A 15,479-nucleotide genomic window follows, 5' to 3' on the forward strand; every position below is an offset into this window, starting at 1 on the left:
ATATATTATATTCTATATTAAAAAAAACATTCTGATTACACTTTTCATCACCATTTCTTTTCGCCTATTTCATCGTATATTGTGGCCGTTTTCAGTTTATTTATTATTATTATTATTATTATTATTATTATTATTATTATTATTATTAACTTTCTGGGGTTTAACAATCATGTCTCAATCACCACACATCATGGACAGTGATGCAATGTAAGCATGAATCATCCATCAATTTTGTATTTTTATTTGTGGGTTTGCTTTATTCTATTCAACAAGGGTTTACCCTTTAGCATTGTCTTTGTGTTTCAAGATTCTTCATGTGTTTCTTGAAATGAGGGTTTTTGGGTCTTTAGTGTGTGATTATGTGTAAAGTTTTGGTTTTTATTCAAGGGTTTTTATTGGGGTTTATTGATCCACTGTTTATGATTAAATGTGTGTGAAAATATGTGTATAGAATCACCAATTTCAAGAGCCTTAGGTTAAATGCAAACGTTTTAATTTTTTATTTATTACTTTTTTTTCAAATTTCTGAGATGATCAAAATGATATGTTATGTTTCTTGAAATAGCATTTTGATCATCTGACTATTTGAAGTGTAAAATGATTATTATTATTATTATTATTAATGTGAAATATTTTACATTATGTATTTTTTGTAATGTTTATGGATGAATACTGTTATTTGAGGTTTGTTTGATTCTATCGAACGGAGTTTACGCTTTTGCATTGTGTTCGTGTTTCAAGATTCTTGCTGTGTCTCTTGAAATGGGGATTTTTGTTTCTTTAATGTGTGATTAGGTGTAAAGTTTTGGTTTTTATTCAAGAGTTTTTTGGGGTTTATTGATTCACTGTTCATCATTAACTGTGTGTTAAAAATATGTGTAATTGTGTTATTGTTTCAAGATTCTTGGCATGTTTCTTGAAATGGGGATTTTTGGTTCTTTAGTGTGTGATTAGGTGTAAAGTTTTGGTTTTTATATAAGGGTGTTTTTTGGGGTTTATTGATCCACTGTTCATCATCAACTGTATGTAAAATATATGTGTAATTGTGTATACATATAGAGTCACCAGTTCAAGAATCCTAGGTTAAATTCAAAGTTCTTATTTTTAGATGATTAAAATGCTATGTTGATGTTTCTTGAAATATTGATGTAAAATTACTTTACATTATGTTTTTGTTAATGTTTATGAATGAATACTGTTATTTTTGAGATTTTCTTGAAATTTCAGTTTGTTTTGTTGGAAAACAGGTTGGATATTTATATTCTTGATTATCTTACAAAGAGGAAACTTAATGCTTCAAGAAGAACATTTTTAGAGGAAGCAAAAGTGCCCCTTAACTTTCGCGGTAAATGAATATGATAGTTTATCTGTGTTTGTGTTTTTATCTTTATCTAAGGGATCTAAACGTTATATTGTTTTATCGGTTTTTGACACTAGCAATCGATGCTCCGCGTGGTTTCCTATGTGAATGGTGGACGGTTTTCTGGGATACCTTTATTTCTAGGTACAAACACCACCAAGGGTTTATGGAACCAAGCAATGAGGTGAGCTTGCGTTTGAATTTGAAAGTCAAATTGTCAACTGGGACGAGTCAAACTTCACGATTATTCTTTTAAATCTCTCAGAATGTGTGAATTAACAAATTCAAGTTTTTAAGTTTATAGAAAAGATTAATTTCCAAGTTGATATCTTTGACTTGGAAAGTCAAAGCACATTTCTTTTTATTCTGACAAATGTTATTTATATAAAGTGAGGTTTATTATATGAATTTTAACTTATCTAGAGTTTAATTACAGAATTTTAGAGTACCACAGCATCAGCAGCAGCAAGGAAGTCAACGTCACAGTCAAAGTCAAAATGTCAATGCAAACAATGTTGTTACTGGAAGGAACACTTGGGTTGCCGAGGCGTCAGGCCCAATGAGGCAAGCGATTCCTAAGGTAGGAACTACGAAATGGCATTTTCGGTTTTTTTCTTTATGATTTTGCATATAATAATACGTATTAAAACAATATATTTTTTTAATTTTTTATATAGCAATGGCATGGAGACAATGTGAGCTTACTGATGAATCACCTTAATGAGAATCAATCTTTGGTACCTTCAGTTGTGTGTAGCTTTCGGCTTTTTTTATACAATATGTCATTACTTTATTTTCTAATGTTTCTTGGTGGAACAGGACATAAATGCTATGGTCAATAACTTGATCAATCAAGGTGCTCAAGAGTCTGAGTGTTTACTGAGTGGAGCTCATGGTCCTTTTGGATTGGCCTTAATACTTATATATATATATGTGTGTGTGTGTGTGTGTGTGTGTTTTAACGTTTTGAGTAGTTTTACTGAGTCGGTTTCCATTCTTGTTGTAAAAGATTTGGAAAGTGTGATACTTTCAAAAATGTAAATTAAGCTTTAAAAAATCGGAATTGACTTGTTTAATTTCATAAGTTGGATTATTCACTTATGTTTTGCTGTATGTTTCAGCAGCAAGTGGAGTGTTAAATAATGTGCCTTTAACGGGAGTGCCGCTGACGGTGTGTCTGAACCTAATATCTAAATTAATATATTAGTTTCAGCTGATTTTTCAATATTGTATAATCACTTTTAGAGCTCAAGGTGTAACACATGTAATAATATTTGATATGTGATTATATTATGGAAATCAACAGGGACCGGATGGAATTCGGGCACGAATTCATCAGCATCAAGGTCAGGGTGCACTACACCCGCCCTCACTATCTTACCCAGGTAAAAACGAGGGTCAAAGTCAGCCTCCGAACGAAAGAAAAAGAAGTCAAAGTGATGGTCAACTTCATCATCCAATGGAAAACATGAGAAAGTGGCCATTGATGCCTTCAAGTGTTTCTAATACATCAGGAACTGCAACTGTTACGGGAGACTGCTCAAGTTTAGCAGAAGCATCGCTGCCTCATTCTCCGCATAATGATAAGGTGCGTTTAGTTTTCGGTTTGACCCGTTGACTAATTTGAGTTGACCGAAATCAACCCATTATTTATTAATCTTATTAAATTATTTTGCAGATTAATATTGATGAGTATTTGAATTATGGAGCATTGGAAGGTATTGATAATTCCCAGTTATCTCGGCCGGGTAAAGAAGCTGATGTGGACCCCTCTAACGGTATGCAAGTCAGGTCCTGTTTAATGTCATTTAACTTTTTTTTTGGGCCTAATTGGATAATTAGCATTTTATAATTTTTTGTAAAAAGGTTTCACATTTTTGGAAATCGGAAGTGTTCACGCAACTAGCGTTAATTGTTGTGACATCTCGTTTGATGGAAAACTGGTTGCGGTTGGCGGGCAAGACAAAAAGGTGTTACCTTGACTTTACTTTTTTTTCTTTACTTTTTTTTTGTTTCTATTAATTTAATCATATTTGTGCGCAGGCGAGACTATGGTGCACAAATTCCCTTGAAACTAAAGGTACACTTGATGGACATTCACAAGCAATAACTGATATCCGTTTCAGTCCCTCTATGCTACGCATTGCTACTTCTTCGCTTGACAAAACCGTCAAGATTTGGGATCTTGAAAATGTAAGTCAATTGCTTCATATCCTTTTTCTTATATGAATGGTGGGTCGGGTCGACTAAAAAAGGGTGAATTTTGAAATGGGTCGGGTCGGGTCGAGTTGACTTGAAAACTTTTTGTTCACTTTCGAACGTGTTTATAAATAATTAGCATGTCAAATACGAGTACAGTTATATTGTTTCAGTGACAGTTAAAATAAAATGGGTATTTTTGTGGGCTTAAGACAAAGTGGTTGACCCGCAAATGCTTTTCTTTTTCTAGTTACATTTTTATAGTTATATTGATAAACTTGATATATTGTAATATGCAGCCGGGCAGATTAATCAAGACAATCACAGGGCACACTGGGTCAGTTATGTCGATTGATTTTCACCCTAAAAAAGAGGACCTAATTTGCTCTTGTGATGACTCGGAGACTCGTTACTGGAACATCAAGAATGCTAGTTGTGTTAAAGTTAGCAAGGTAAGTAAATAAATATATTTAAAAAAAATAATAAAAAAAAAAGAAGAAGATTCATAATCACATCTTGTGTTGGTTGTAAATCTTTTTTTTATTATTTTTTTAGGGTGGTGCGAATCTGGTTAGATTTCAGTCTGGTACCGGGAAGCACATTGCATCTGTTTCTGGAAAGACTGTATCTTTATTGGATTTGGAGAATAATCATGCGCGTAGGAATGCTTTAAAGGTTGATTATTAGTTTAGTTAAAGGTTTATTGTTAGTTATTTCAACCTTATTATATTTTAATTATTATTTTTCGTTTAATGCAGGGTGTCTTTATGCTGGGATCCATTGGGCGAGCATCTGATATCCGTAAGTGAGGAGTCGTTAAAAGTGTGGAGAATGGATTTGGGTGGGAAAGCAAACTGCATTCATGATCTAAGTGTTCCCGGAAAAAGATTCTGTTGTGGAATATTCCATCCGTGTTATCCTTCTTTGATCATAATTGGCTGCTATCAGGTACAAAGATCACATTTTTAAAAAACCTTTTGTTCATTTTTTAAATTAGTTAAAATACTCCTTTTGTCCCTGAGGTTTCGCCATTTTAACCAGTTACTGTGGTTTCATCTTTTAACCAGTAGAAGGGTAATTTAGTCATTTTACATGTAAGGTACTGGTTATGAAAAATATCAAGGGTATTGAACTATTAATAGTTGGGGGGTTATTTGTGTAATTTACTTTAAAAAAACAAAATAATAAAGTATAAACAAAATTAAAAAGTTTTATATTAATACTGATTTTGTTAATACTTAGAGTATGGAGCTATGGAACATGGCGGAGAACAAGATGATGATGCCGGTTGAAGAACCTATTTCTGCACTTGTGGTATCGGGCTCTGGTTTGGTAGCATCGGCTGGTCACAATGACAATGTCCTAAAGCTTTGGAAGTAGTTTCGTTTCAACACGTTTAATGTATTTTGGCGTTTTGGAGTAGTAAATAAATCTTTTGGTGACGTCGACGGATTTATATGAATAGGTTTTTGGGGTATACCTTTAGAACTATTTATGTGCTTAATAGTAGATTTTAGAAGGTGATATGATGTTTTGTTATGCGATTACCACTTTAGTACATGTTAGGATAGATATGTTAATAACGAGCTGCGTTTCGGTTTTAAAGCGCATATTCTAATGAAGTTCTTTGCACATAGCCAGATATAAAAGTATTATAAACCAATGAATTTGCAAGTCACAAACTATGCTGCAAATACAACACTAGGAAAGGATCATTATTCAATCCGAAAAACAAAAATAATAAATCTAAAAAAAACTCTACAACATATTCTATATATATATAACTAATTTAACAAATTTGAAATGTTTTCTATATATTGTTTTAGTTCATAAAAAGGAACATAACTCCAACATTCTTGGCTTTCTTCCTTTACCTCTTTTGGAAGACAAACGATTTGATAGCGAAAGCAAAGATAACCGCAAACAAGAAGCAGAAGCCAAACACCATGAAAACTGCAACACCAAGGAAATCATGTCTGTAACCAAACACTTTGTTGACCAGTACATTTATAGGCACAGTAGTGACACCGTCTGATAATGTCACATGGTTATCTAAGTCCCCGTATTGAGATACGAAGATCCCGTATAGTGTCCATGCTACCGGGTTGGCCCAATAATACCACCTCCACCATATCGGAATCCTCTGCAATCACCATTTCGAAAATCAGTTTACATACACAATATATACAGAGAGAAAACTCATTCTTCGTGAGAAAACCGAAAAACTCCATACTGCATATATGCAGTATATTATACTACAAATATAATATTAGTAGTTTAGTACTACATATATGTAGTATATATACTGCAAATTAAGGTTGTGCAACAAAGTGAAAAAACCGATAAAAAACCGAAAAATCCAAACCGAACCAAAACAAAAACCGACGGTTTGGTTTTATATTTTAGTATTTGGTTTTGGTTTTGCATGTAATAAAAACCGAAACGAATTGTAGATTTTTTTTTATTTTTTTTATTTTTAAGTAATTTATAAGAATTTAATATATATGTAACTTAAATACTTTTGGCCAAATGTTTAATAGTCGTTAACAATTTTATTTATGCTTAAATTCATTATTTTCGGCCAACTTTCTTTTCGGCCTATAATTTTCAAGCTCAAAAGGCAATAACCGAAAAAACCGAAACCGAACAGTTTCAAATATCCAAAAAGCGAAGTTTTGGTTTTCGATTTGGTATTAGCCCAAAACCGGACACGCGCACCCTTACTGCACATACAGTATGGAGTTTCTTTAGTTTTCTCATGAATAATAGTTTTCTCGTGATCTCTCCCCTATGTGTGTGTGTATATTTCATCTAAACACTCAAGAAGTGTTTATAGGCTTTCAAGAAAACATAATAAACCGATAAAATACCTTATGAGGAATCATAAAACCACTGAAAAGATTCCACAGCATGTAAAAAGGAGCAGCGATAATGGCGGCTACATTGTGATTCGGTGTCACAGCAGTAGTCATCATCCCGTAAAACGTGAAGTATAGCATCGTTACGTACATGAAATATATGTACCATATAAACTTCCATGTGGTCCATTCAAATGCAGCCAAAGAGTAAAATATGGTACAGTAAATAAGTGCTTGTGCTAACACATATGGAAACTCAATTGCACCCTACAAATAAAACATAAAAATAATTTAGATAAAGTTTTATATAAGTTAATATTATTATTATTCGGACGATAAAAACCGACCTGTGCAAAGGCAAAGGGTAGAGCTGAATACATGCCAGCAGCTCTTTCTCTGTATGAAACAAATCTTTCAACAGAAACGACGGGTTGGACAGCCGTCGCGTTAGTAATCCCTATAAATAGTACGGCTATGTACATGGATCCCATGGCATTAAATAAATCCTGCTGACTCTCCCTATTATATCAAATTAAATTAAATTAAATCATTGCTAGAAAGATGATATATAATTAAGCATTTATTACACACCGTTTAGAACCGAATTTCCAGCATATTGTTCCAAGCATGAGTGAAATGATAGTGGTGTAGAAAAACCGAACTGCAGTGTACTGCGGGTTCCGCCAGTAAGAAAGATATTGCTTCCAAAGACAGGTGGCAAACTGATCCGTGTATGATCGCGAGTACTTGGTTGGAAAATGCAGTTTATTCGAATTATTTCTTGGTTTCTTTAGCCTTTCGACCAACTCTCTATTGCGTCTGTAAAAACATATTAAGAATTATTTTTATATATAATTAGTTTCTCAAATATAAGAAATAACATATATATATACACACACACACACACATCACTTACACAAATAATTTGGATTGTCTGTAAACCTCAGCAAAGTCAACACCTAATCGGGCTTCTTCTGCTGGTGAAGTAACCTCTAACATCCATGTTGCGGGATTATATCCGGATTTTATTTTCCTCACTCCTTCAACTGCCTGCATAAAATATATATATAACGAAACAATTTATTATGATCAATGTGACCCGTTAAGTGAAAAATATAAGAAAACCAAACCTCAAAATAATCGACAAGTTTGCATGATTTAGGACCAAGTGGACCCGCGTAAATGAGTTGTCCTCCTCGCTTCATAAACAAGAGCTGCATAACAGTATAAATCAGTTTGCTTTAACGATGATATATTTATTATATAAGAAATAAGTTTCTTGTATCAATAACCTCATCAAAGGCCTCGAAGATGTCAATGCTCGGTTGGTGTATTGTGCAGACGATAGTCCGGCCTGTGTTTACAATGTTTCTAACCGTCCTCATGACTATGGCTGCAGACCTTGCATCTAACCCTGAAGTGGGTTCATCCATGAACACTATAGATGGGTTTGCAACTAACTCGACGGCTATAGTCAACCGTTTTCTTTGCTCGGTTGATAAACCATCAACACCAGGCAGACCAACCAATGCACCCTTTATTGGTGTGAGCTCAACAAGTTCCATCACTTCCTCAACAAATATCTAATAGAGAAAAAAAAAGTTTATTATAAATGCATACGGCATTCTAGATGGCACGGGATATACATACACCAGGATGTTATTCAATAAATGTCTGACATCTATACGACTTGTATAGGTACATACGAGTTGTATAGATGTCAGACGGTGTCAGATGGCGTTGAGGAAAACCTAAACAAGTCGTATAGCATGTATACGAGTGAAGGTGAATTTTTTTAACAAAGAATGAGATATTATGGCTATACGAGGCATATAGTTTATCCACGAAGTACTATACGGGATGTTATGACCTATACGGCTCGTATAGGTCTATACAAGTCGAACAGACATGTCAAACTGCAGGTCTGACACTTCCGTACCATTGTCATGCACCGAACGTCTATTCGACCCGTATAGGCCCTAGAAAACCAAACGGGGGGGGGGGGTCCATATGATTGCTAATATTTATAAAAGAAGTACCTTTTGTGTTTTGGAGTCAACATCTGAAGGCAAACGAAGCCAAGCAGAGAATAGAAGTGATTCTAGAACAGTCAAACAAGGCGAATGAATGTCGTTTTGCTCGCAATAACCAGAAACTCTAGCAAAAGTTTCTTGTGACTTTGGATATCCAGAAATATAAATGCTTCCCTCTATTACTCCACCGGTTTTTCTGCCTGCTAATACATCCATTAAGGTGGTTTTGCCAGCACCACTTACTCCCACTAATGCAGTAAGCACACCGGGCCTGAACGCTCCTGTAACATTCACCAATAACTGTAATCTATCTTCTACGATCCCTTGCTGCTTCAATTCCTAAATACATACATAATCATGCAATGTTTAGCCAAAAATAAAAATAAATAAACAAAACTGAAAATGATGATGTCAAGGTACATACCAGAGGGACATCAACGTAATAATTGATGTTGCTGAATGCCATGGAAAGTGGCTGGAATGGTAGAACCATGCCTCTTTGATTAATATTCTTTCCTGACAAATGATGATACACAGTTTTGATTCATCAGCTTATATGCAGAGAAATATAGTGTGAAAGAACCCACATTATAAATTTTTTGATTCATAGCCAGTCAAAATGGTGTAACAAATAAATTTTTTACTTTAAAATAAGGTCAAATGGATTGAGAATCGCCTAAAGCGTATTTTTAATGCATAAAACTTTGTAAAGCAATGTAATCCAAATATTAGACTATTTCTTAAAGAATATCATAATGACCCAAAAAGTACAAGAAGTTTGCATAATGACCCAAACGGGACAAGGCCATCTTTTGGTGACTCGAATGAATGTATAGAAACAAGTATAACGACTAACATGACAAAAGCGAAAGTACATCGGTACTATCAGTCAATCAAATCCGACCCGTTTTGACCCATTAGCCCACAGGCCCATTAAGCTCATCTAAACATTATAATGAAGCAATGCTTACCAGTAAAAGAGCCTGAATGCTCCAAAAACTCTCTGAGCTGAATGACAACACTTTCACCGTTCTCTTTTCCATCTTTGTCCTTGACTTCTTCCTTTGAAACGACAGCTTGACTCCTTCCCAAGGCTATAAGTTATAAAGAAAGCTCAACAAACACTATACTAAAAGAAAAGATATTATATAGAAAGCAGAGATGGCTTACGGTTAAGGTACGATAAAATGAAAGTGAAAAGGGCATTGAATAAGAGTGTATATTCAAGCAAGGCACCGACACCGATCCAATACCAATAAGTTTGAGGGAAAATACTGCGTGCTTTCAGCACCTTTTCGCCTAATGTCATCATTGATTGATTCACTCTCTGTATGAAAAAACTTCTTTAATAACATACATGCAATTAAAAAATTTAACCATGTTTAGATATATTTTGAAGAGGGATAATTTACTTTATCCCAAGAATGCCCGTGAAACTCATTCACAGACGCAGCATCTTGAGCGTACATCAAAGGTGAAATCCAGAAACCCCAAATCTACCAACTTGGTATGCTATCTGTTACAATGCAGAAGATTTTAAAAAAATAATAAAATAAAAAGGAGAAACAATTTAAAAAAAATATATTAATATTTGTACAGTAATCACAAAAAAAAAAATCAATTTACCTCTTGAAATAACATATCCACCAAGAGCCATAACAATCAACATGGCAAAAGATCCAAAAGTATTAGCCACAATCATATTACGACCCAACGATCCCATCAAACGGAAAAGACTGATAGACATTTGGTGTAGGAAGAAATACAGCAGAAACTGCTTCAAGAACCTGAAAAATTTATTAAAAAAAAAACTTTTATAAATTATAATCCACTGGATTTTGACTTATGCGGAGAATCGTGTTGTATATAGTGTACCTGATAATATTTGGATCAAGTCCGACAACATAGTATGTAACCACCACCCAAATACCAGACTCAATGAGTGAAGTTGGGATACTTAAAACCCAAGAAGGGAGTGTGTAAACCCAACAAGGGTAGAAATGTAAATCTCTATGCTTGTAGAGCACCGGGAGCTTTGCAACTAACATCGAGACCTCTGTGAACCCGTTAAAAAGAAGAATAACCATAGAAAAATAAAGTTCCCCGAGATATAGCCCTCCGTCATCAACCGTGTTATGATGCAAAGTTGTTCGGAAGAAAACACTCATTGTAATGAATGCAACAAACAGAAGCTGAAAAAAAGCATTATATTTAGTTAAAGCGTTTAGCTTAATCCATTTACCCGTTAAAAATAAAACATAACCTACTTCTAAGTGATCCACGGTTGCATTACCTGAACGAATTTGAAAACATAGATAAACGAGTTCCGTTGCATGAGTAGCAATTGCCAGTCAAAACTTGTCTTAAGAAGTTCACTTCTCTTTACACCATAACTAGAAGTTGACAATGCTGCTGGATGATTATATCGTCTGTCAAACGGAACATTTAACTCCTCAACTAAGTTCTTCCCAACTCGATATGAACGAAACGCTTCAGAAAACTTTTTGACTGGAATGTAACAATAAGGTCGATTTGGAGAAGACCAATATTGCTCTTGATCCTTCTCGGAAACAACCTGTAGCATATAGTTTATGTAAATAAATGAAATAAAAAAAAATATGGATATTATTATATTAAACATGTTATACATATTTATAATCATGTATAAAATGTATAACTTACTTCTTGAAGGAAATCTGCAACATTCTTTCTTTTGGGACAGTGAAATCCCATAGGCGCGAAGAAATCAAGAGCCGTGTTTCGTGGACCTTGGTACACGATATGTCCCTCGCGTATGAGTATAACATCATCAAACAAATCATAAGTTTCGGGAGCAGGTTGAAGAAGAGAAACCACTGTGGTTCCGTCAAGTGCACGGGTTGAATGTTTAAGATACTGAATTATTTAGTACGTGGTTGAGCTATCAAGACCGTTCGATATTTCGTCCATGAGAAGAACTCTAGATGGGCCCACCAACAGCTCACCGGTTGTAAGCCGTTTCTTTTGCCCGCCGGAGATCCCTCTGAGCATTTCATCTCCAACCAAGGTGTTTGCACATGTATCCAAGCCTAAGATCTTGGTCAAGTTAAAACATTAGTACTTTAAAAAATTTACATATTATTAAAGATCCACAACATAATATGTTTATAAATACCTTTAAAATGTACTCCACAACAAGCGATGTTTCGTGTCCCCCTAACGCCAACGCCTAAAAAATATATATATATTTATAAATTTATATAACCAAGGATGGAAAAACATGTATCACATACCTTCATAAATATATCCAAATCTTCATCAGGTCTAATTCCAGCAATTTTTTCTCTTCTTGTAAGTTCGGTAAGCATATCTACAATGCAGACCTGCCATTCATCATTTTTGCACCCGAAAAAATATGCATATTACATATAACATAAAAAGCAAACAGAACAGCCAAGAGCTTACCATACTGAAATCCAACGCCTTGACAACGTGCAGATAAGTCAAGAGTTTCTTTAACTGTCATTTCTGCAATATGCCAATCTTGTTGACTAACATAAGCCGATGTTCTCAAACTCCTTAAGACTGTGCCCGTTGTAAGAGATATTCCCTGACACCTTTGAGATAATCAAGATGTTATACAAAGGATTTATAAACGAAACCGTGTTATTGCAGACACAAAGTTAATATTAATACCTGCAAATGGTTTCCAAGGCGACCGGCGAGGGCTAACAACAGAGTTGTCTTTCCGGAGCTCGGAGGACCAAGAAGCAATGTCATTCTGCATATATATAAAGTTACTAATCATTAATTAAATGATTAAAACTTTCACTACGAAAACAATATTTTGACTCGATAACGCACCTTGAAGGTCTAATAATCCCACTAACATCATCCAAAATGGTCAGTTTTCTTCTATTCCCTTTGTATATTCTCAATTGTCTTAAGAAAGCCTGTTTCATATATAACGAAGTGTAACCGATAAAAACCGCAAATTCTTAGTTTGATGAATAGAAATTCGATTAAGTAACCGTACCTCGGTCATGTTAACGATGAAATTGGTAATGGTTGGCAATGCTCTACTACCAACATGAACAAAAGTTTCTACATTTAAATTCTGAAATCTGACTTCAATTTTTGGAAACTCCAAATCCACACTGCAATTAGAACATTAAAAACTTTAGATAAAAATATGTACAAAGGAATGCTTGCAAATTTTGTACCAATTGACATTTTTAAACTTGAATCTTGCAATTTTTCTAACATAAATCACAATCTAGACTAAAGATTCTAAATTTAATAGATTGTAAAAAAAAAGAAACAAAAAAGGTGTGCGTGAAACCGAAAAAACCAAACCGAAACAAAAGCCAACGATTTGATTTTATGTTTTCGTAAAAAAACCAAACTTACAGGTCACTTTTGGTTTTGCGTGTAATAAATACCAAAAAAATAACCGAATTTATAGACTTTTAGATATTAAAAATATGTAACATAGATAATTTTGCCCAAATTTATTATAATGATTAGCTATTACTTAACAAAATGATTTGAGGCCGAAATTCATTATTTTAGGTCAACAAAAATCGCCCCAAAACTTTCAAGCTCACCTGACAAAACCGAAAAAACCAAAACCCGACACCAAAAAGACCAAACCCAAAACCAAACCCGAATTATTTTCAAAATTAAAAACCCGAAGTCCCAATTTCATCACAAAAAACAAAACTGGACCCAAACCGAAAACCGAACTATTTTCAAAATAAAAAACCCGATACCTCAGTTCCATCACAAAACCAACCCAAACCAGAAATAGAAACCGAAAAAACCAAAACTGGACCCAAACCGAAAACGGAACTATTTTCAAAATAAAAAACATGACGCCTCGGTTTCATCACAAAACCAACCCAAACCAAAAATAGAAACCCCAAAAACCAAAACCGAACCCAAACCAAACACTAAACTATTTTCAAAATTAAAAACCCGACGCCTCGGTTTCATCACAAAACCGACCCACACGCTCCCTCCTCCCCCGATCTAATTCACCACCACAAAACCTCACACATAAAAAAAACAAATCAAGTTAAATTATATTACGCATCAAATCTCCGTCTCATTCGATCGAAAAACCGCCTCCGATCCTCATCATCAGAGGTCAACACCCGGTCCAACACCAGCTTCACCTCCTCAACTTGAAGCTTATTAACCTCCACCTCCTTGGAGTCACCAACAATATCCGTAAATATGCCTTTTCGAACCCGGTTATAAGTCGGCAACCGCTCGATTGCCGCCCACCGTAACGCCTCCTCGTCGTCACCGTCTTCACGGAACGAGGATGATCTCGCCGATAGGTTCTCGGCTGAGTTCCACATTATTGTGAAGACGTTGAAATCGAAACCCTATACGATTAGATTTGAAATGTAAATGCAATTGCAATGGCAAAGGCAAAGGCAAAGCTTGTTGTTGTTATCATGTATAATGTAATGTGGAGTATATTATTAACTACATACATAAGTAGTTGTTGTTCAAGTAGTTGAGTGAGCATTAAATGGCGGGTTTTCTTTTCTCTCTCCTTTCTCAGCAAAACGTTAACTTTATATATACTTTATTATTATTATTATTATTATTATTATTATTTTGGCATCTTGGTGGTGGGATAATGCTTAGGGTACATAAGGTCCTGTGTTCGAATTATTTCGAGCTAATTTTCTAAAACTCGAGCTCAGTTTTTTTTTTGAATGACTAAATTTTTGCAACTATATATGTTATAGTGTTTGAACTCATAACCTTTTGTTTCACACAATATCCCGAGCTCGAGCTCAACTTATGAATTGTTTTTCAAGCTTGGAGTTGGATCGTTTATTATTATGTATAACTTATACTATATAAATTTAAGTTTTTTTATATGGTTTGATAAAAACCTTAAAAGAGCCTAAGTTTGGCTTGAGCTCTTGTAGTACCTTAAATAAGACAAAGTTCGACTCGAGTTTGGTTGTGCGGTGGGAAATTAATATACTAAAATCCAAAAGAGGTGTAATTTAAAAATATAAAGGTTGGTTAAGGCTTGGTAAGTCTAAACAAGCTTCTCATACATGCTTCGAGTATGAGCTTAATAACTAAAGGAAATTTATTTGAGGCTCGGGCTGAATTTGAAAAAGCTCGACTCTTTTCAAGCTTTTTATCGATTCAGGGTCGAGTAGTTTTTTTATCATTTCTGCTCGTTTGCACCTTTGTTTTTTTTAACATTGACTCATGTTTGTGGACCTGATCTAATCTTTAAAGAAATTAAGGATACATTAAACCTCCAAGTACCATTATTAAATGCACTTTAGTTGTTAAATTACTTATTCATATTTTAAAACTAATTTTTAATAACATTTATTAAATTGATTTTAATAATATAGTTGTATTTATTTAATAATTCACTTATGTTTATAAGACTATTTTTTCCGGAATTTAATGTTTTTCTTGTGTTAAAGTACATTATATATTATATAGTATGTATATAACTTTTAAATTGATTAACTTTTTGAAGAAAAGAAAAGGAGTACACACATGATTTACAGGATAGTACAATTTTGGTCTTTAACCGATAAAGTAAACGAACTTATGGACCATCAAAATTCTTCATGTGTTTTAGCAGTGTTGTATACATGTTTTATTGGTGACAATGGTAAGGTATGGAATGAGTTTTGATAATCTCATTGTTATAGTCAATTACAAAATCATGTTTACTAACCGTCTGTACTTTATTCATCTTTTAAGCCGGAAGAAAGATAATATTGATCAAAAGGTAGTCCTATGGCCGATCATCTAGATAGGCTGGGATTCTTTCTTTTTTAATTATATCATATTATTTGAAAAAACATATAAATTTGTAATGTTTAAACCCTTTTACCTAATTTATTTAAGCTCATTTTTATAAAATGAAAAATTAAACAACACAAATCATAAAACCCATTAAAAATGTAATTATTTAAATCCAATAAAAAAAAGTTTTACTTAAGCCCCAAATTTTTTCTCGCATTCGATCAAAAAAATTTAATAATCCTTGAA

The 15,479-nt window shown here is 34.0% G+C and overlaps 1 protein-coding gene and 1 pseudogene across 2 annotated transcripts; one reads left to right on the forward strand and one right to left on the reverse strand.

The window, feature by feature from the left end:
* Positions 1 to 106: 106 nt before the first annotated feature.
* Positions 107 to 4,266, forward strand: LOC143569134 (transcriptional corepressor LEUNIG_HOMOLOG-like). Its single transcript, XM_077055121.1, has 13 exons — positions 107 to 207; positions 1,248 to 1,345; positions 1,438 to 1,544; positions 1,797 to 1,940; positions 2,038 to 2,097; positions 2,180 to 2,255; positions 2,482 to 2,531; positions 2,667 to 2,948; positions 3,039 to 3,138; positions 3,227 to 3,330; positions 3,404 to 3,553; positions 3,859 to 4,011; positions 4,115 to 4,266. Exons 1-13 carry the CDS (start codon positions 170 to 172, stop codon positions 4,244 to 4,246), a joined length of 1,494 nt encoding a protein of 497 aa, XP_076911236.1. The 5' UTR covers positions 107 to 169; the 3' UTR covers positions 4,247 to 4,266.
* A 719-nt stretch (positions 4,267 to 4,985) lies between these two features.
* Positions 4,986 to 13,819, reverse strand: LOC143569142 (ABC transporter G family member 32-like; annotated as a pseudogene). The gene is made up of 23 exons (XR_013141685.1): positions 13,521 to 13,819; positions 12,466 to 12,586; positions 12,294 to 12,382; positions 12,126 to 12,210; positions 11,895 to 12,046; positions 11,723 to 11,799; positions 11,605 to 11,658; positions 11,133 to 11,525; positions 10,744 to 11,025; positions 10,326 to 10,642; positions 10,077 to 10,237; positions 9,863 to 9,966; positions 9,621 to 9,777; positions 9,422 to 9,544; positions 8,875 to 8,966; positions 8,457 to 8,789; positions 7,710 to 8,000; positions 7,548 to 7,631; positions 7,334 to 7,467; positions 7,009 to 7,236; positions 6,765 to 6,936; positions 6,430 to 6,684; positions 4,986 to 5,702 (listed from the first exon to the last, which is right to left on the reverse strand). The product of XR_013141685.1 is annotated as an ABC transporter G family member 32-like (transcript).
* Positions 13,820 to 15,479: the final 1,660 nt, after the last annotated feature.

This window comes from Bidens hawaiensis, unplaced genomic scaffold (genome assembly GCF_021521415.1).
Source record: "Bidens hawaiensis isolate Kalapana, Puna unplaced genomic scaffold, B.hawaiensis_p1.1 tig00001236_1, whole genome shotgun sequence".
Taxonomy (NCBI): Eukaryota; Viridiplantae; Streptophyta; class Magnoliopsida; order Asterales; family Asteraceae; genus Bidens; species Bidens hawaiensis.